General features: G+C 38.9%; 1 protein-coding gene across 2 annotated transcripts in view; it reads right to left on the bottom strand.

Moving 5' to 3' along the window:
- Window positions 1-3399: 3399 nt before the first annotated feature.
- The window catches only part of LOC103390497 (AP2-associated protein kinase 1-like), a 25861-nt gene continuing 24430 nt past the window's right edge, over window positions 3400-4830 (bottom strand). The window contains exon 20 of one of the 2 annotated variants that reach the window (XM_025062105.1): window positions 3400-3813. In XM_025062105.1, coding sequence (XP_024917873.1) covers window positions 3551-3813 — 263 coding nt within the window. In that variant the 3' untranslated portion in view covers window positions 3400-3550. The remainder of the gene's footprint in view (window positions 3814-4830) is intronic. The other variant, XM_025062104.1, reaches the window with a different exon arrangement.

Genomic DNA, 4830 nt, shown 5'->3' with positions numbered 1-4830 from the left:
TGACCACCAGGTGACGACCAGGTGACCACCAGGTGATGACCAGGTGACCACCAGGTGACCACCAGGTGACGACCAGGTGACCACCAGGTGATGACCAGGTGACCACCAGGTGACCACCAGGTGACGACCCAAACGGCCAATGAACCTCAAACCTTTCCAAACCTTCCAGGAATCTACCGAGTGGATGTAAACTTTCCTTGTTTGTCTGCAGCGTCCGACAGATTCTTACTTGTTTTTTTTTTTCGTAACTTGTTCGTAACATTCGTGCAGATTTCGAAAAAACGACGTTGTTGACTCAGTGTCCTGTCTGCAGAACAAACCCAGAACATTTGGTCCAAACTGGACCTAATTATCCAACTATGAAGTGCCTGTAGGCCACACGGTAGAAGAGTGGTTAATGTTTCTGCCTTACAGCAAAAATCTCACCAGTTCAATTCCCAGTGGAAACCCATGTTTTTTTCTGTAGTTCGTGTTGATTTTCTCAGGATAATTGTTGATTACAAATGGACCATTGGTGTGAATGGTGGTGTGAATGGTTGTTTGTCCTGATCTGTGGCCCAGTGATGGACCGCTGGAATGTTCAGCGTTCAACTCCACTGCCCCAGACGTGAGACGATGAACGGATGCTTCGCTGTAGCTTTAACTGTGCCCAAAATGACATTCCAAGTGCCCTGCAACATGAACCGCTTCCTTCAAGTACTGGGAGTTTTTTTTAACCCCGTAACTGAGTAATAACAGAAGAAATGCTGCAGTGTAGTACCAGTCGCCATTACACTGTTTGTCCACTAGTTGTTCGCCCGGAGCTAACGGTGGACGGTGGCGTCGTCTTAGCGTCCCTGATGTTACAGACTGGACCTTCAGGTGTGTTTTCCACAGCGAACACATTCCTCACACGTTATGCACAAAAAAACTACGACTTTTTTTCTACTTCTAGAAAATGAATCTTTAACGTAGCTAACACAGCTTTGGCACGGCTCTCAGATGCTATGTAAGTTAGCGAGTGTGAGAGAAAAAAAAAAGGATTATAAAACGGTCAAACGCCCTTTTATCAAAAGCCTTTCACGTCAATTTGACTTATTTATCTAAAGTCTCCTTCGTATGAATGCCGGAAAATTCCATGTTGTTTTTTTTGTTTTTTTTTTAAGCAATACACTTTTTTTGTTATCCTTGCTTCACATTCATCGCACAATTTAAAAGAAGTAACGATACAGTTGATGGTGTCACGAGTCGGAAGACGAGGAATTATCAGAACATTTGATTGGTTGTTCTGTGGATGTAATGAAATAAAGTTTACGACATTTGTTTCCATGTTGAGCGTTGTTGTTGTTGTTGTTGTTGTTGACGATTTGAATTCTGAATTAGCAAAGAATCCAGGAAAATTCACTTCCAAACATCCTTTGTCTTTATATATGTATATATAAATATACTTTGAAAAAACTGAGCTAAAGTTGGTCAGACGTTAACAAAAATAAATAAATAAGTAATCTTCAAAAGGTTTCCTTTAAATAATTTAAAAAAAGATTAAATTTGTCAAGATAATGGAAACATTGATTGGTCAACGATAACTACATGCTAGACCACGTAACGCTACAAAAAGTAAAAAAAAAAGCTAAAAAAAAAGAATCACAAAATGTTTCCAAAGAATAACCTAAAAATAAAGGATGGAAACTTCAATTAACCGAGTTACTAAAAAGTAACAAAAACTAGCGAAAAGACAGACCGTTCAGTGTTAGCCCGTGGATGTTTCGTACACAAAAATAAAATAATCATAAAGCAAAATAGCTAAGCTATAGTAAGTTAGCTTTTCGCTAACTGTAGCTTTTTAAGTGATTTACAGCTGGTTTTGTTCTTACGGCGTTTGGCTAACATGTGACCACTTACAAGCTAACTTCGATTTTTAGCTCTTGTTGTCTGTAAAACACAGTTAGTTAGCTTGAAAAAAATCCTAGCATTTAGCATGTGCTGTAAAATAATCATAAAGCAAAATAGCTAAGATATAGTAAGTTAGCTTCAAGACTTAGCAAAACATAGCATTTAGTTAGCCCAGATACGATGTCATAAAATAATCATAAAGCAAAATAGCTAAGCTATAGTAAGTTAGCTTTTCGCTAACTGTAGCTTTTTAAGTGATTTACAGCTGGTTTTGTTCTTACGGCGTTTGGCTAACATGTGACCACTTACAAGCTAACTTCGATTTTTAGCTCTTGTTGTCTGTAAAACACAGTTAGTTAGCTTGAAAAAAATCCTAGCATTTAGCATGTGCTGTGCTTAAAGTGTGCAAATACAGTAGAACATTTTTTTTTTTAAAAAAACTGGCAAAGTCGAGCTAAATAATTTGAACGACTCTCCTGGGTTAAATGTCGCCCACAAGTGTTTGGCGGCGGCGGAGCCAAAAATCAATCATATTTCCCAGCCGTGGTGCCGACAGTAACGTAATACTCACTCGATAATAGGTTGAACAGGAAGAAAGTTTTACTTTCTACATAAACTTCAGTGACATGATGCAGTCGTCAGCGTTTGCTCCACCCATTTTAAAACCACTCGTTAAGAGGAATTAAAAACATCTGGATGAACACGTGTGACGCAGGTCTCTGAAACCGTCAGCGATGTTAACGGTACCTCAGAGGAGAGCTATCATTGGTCAATAAAAAGAGTACTTTCTACAGTATGTTAGTGGGTAGAACTCTCAGGCATATCGGGGCCCCCTGCTGTTTGTAGATATGATTAGCATAGTTTTGACCCATGCAGTTTGCAAAAATATTATAACTAATTTTAATACTACCTTTAGCCATAAGAGGGCGTACTTTTAGCTGTCTTCTTAGAGGACACTTTTTTTTTTTGGCTATTTCCTGTGTGATGATTGACTCATGTCTATGCTAACTCTTGGTTAGCGATGACAATTCCACCACTTTGTAAGGAAATCTACGCTAATTGTTATCACTAAACAAGAGTTAGCATAGCACTCATACTATGCTAACTTTTGGTTAGCGATGACATTTTCAACAGTCTTGTCTAAATTAGCATTTAGCAAAAAAGTTTTGTTTTTGGAGTTTTAATAAATACGTTTTTCTTTGATTTCACAAGTCAAACTTTTTGACTTCCTCTGGTGGAGGTTCTGGGAATAGAGAAGTACTGACTCACAGGTGGTTGTTGATGTTGGTACCGATGTGTCGGCCTCAGGCTGATGTGGAAAAACCGGAGGAATTTTCCTTGAAATCGCTGAATCTGGACTAAATTTCTGAATTTCCTGGACGGAGCTGAAGGAAACATGAATACAGTCGAAATGAGTGACACGAAACAATTCACGCCTGGAAATATATATATATATATTTATACACATATAGAACAAGATTATGTAACCAATTAGAGCAAACTGGTTGATAGTTCTGTTCCACTCAGCTGCACCGAAGAGTTCCAAAATGACATCGGTTCCATGTGCTTTTCTTAGTTTCTTAGTTTTTTAAAAATTGGAATTGCTTTAGCAGAAACACACACACACACACACACACACACACACACACAGAGTTGGACTTGACGACCTGCAGTGAGATCATGGAGGTGTGTCTGAGGAGAGAGAGAGAGAGAGAGACACAGAGAGAGAGAGAGAGAGAGAGAGAGACAGAGAGAGAGACAGAGACAGAGAGAGAGAGAGAGAGCGAGAGAGAGAGAGACAGCAGCAGTCGATCAATAAAACCAGGATCCAAACGTGACACCGTCCAGATCTGGGACCAGGATTTCTGCTTCGCCACAGCACCAGGTCCAGCACCAGGTCCAGCACCAGGTCCAGCACCAGGTCCAGCACCAGGTCCAGCACTGGTCCGGGAATAGAACAGAAGACATGTGAATTACTGAAACAACATGTGTCAAACCTAAGGCCCCGGGGGCCAAAAGTGGCCGCCAGGTCATTTTGTTCGGCCGTAGGAGCTTAGACCAAACTGATTAATTAACGTTTGTACAAATGTATTTATTAATATGTTACAGAGTAGTTACTATTTAGAACTAAATAAGGGGAACTGTATTGCTGATGTGCTGCCCCCTCCTGGTGAAAATGAGTTTGACGTGACAAGAAAATATGAAATATTTTTTAAAAAATGGTAGATTTACAGTTTTTTGTTTTTTGTCTTTTTTTTGTGTTCAACTACAGTAAATACAGTCGTGACTTCAGCCTCAGTTGATCAACAACACGACGTCTGCCAGAAAAAAAAAAAAAAGAAAAAAAAGTTTGAAGTCGTTGACGACCAACAACTCACCACGTTAATGTTTCACGTCGTTTTATTGGACAGAGACTAAGACGTAAAAAGTACAACTGAAATATCAGACACTTTGATCTTTGACGCTCTGGTTTTTATCGCTTTTTCCATTTTACCTCGGCCGACGGTTCCACTCCTCCATCCTGTTGGACGAAGTCGACATGAAACACAGACACGGACGTTCCAGGATTTGACCTCTGAGGTCGCAACGAAACTTTTTCAGGTTGTGTTTTTACTCAGTATGGATGTAACGATTCGCTCGAATCGCGATACGATACAGTCCACGATTATTTTTTTGTGTGTGTTCACGACACGATATTATCGCAATTCTTTAAAACAAGAAACTGTGTAATAATCGGGATAAATCAGCGTTCCTAAAGATGATAAAATAACGTTATATATATATTATGTTATGGTACTGATTAAATGAAGTTCTTTGGTACAAATTATTAAATTCTCACAGTATCTGGTCACGACTGTAAGTTTACCCGGAATTAATGGTGACGCAATCCATGAGTTCAGATATAGCAAAAAAAAAAAAAAATTTTTAATTTTTTTTTTTTTTTTTTTTTTTTTTTAA

Source organism: Cynoglossus semilaevis, chromosome 14 (assembly GCF_000523025.1).
Source record: "Cynoglossus semilaevis isolate Cse_v1.0 chromosome 14, Cse_v1.0, whole genome shotgun sequence".
Taxonomy (NCBI): domain Eukaryota; kingdom Metazoa; phylum Chordata; class Actinopteri; order Pleuronectiformes; family Cynoglossidae; genus Cynoglossus; species Cynoglossus semilaevis.
Note: the sequence above shows the minus strand (reverse complement) of the source record. Positions and strands in the feature narration are given on the sequence as shown.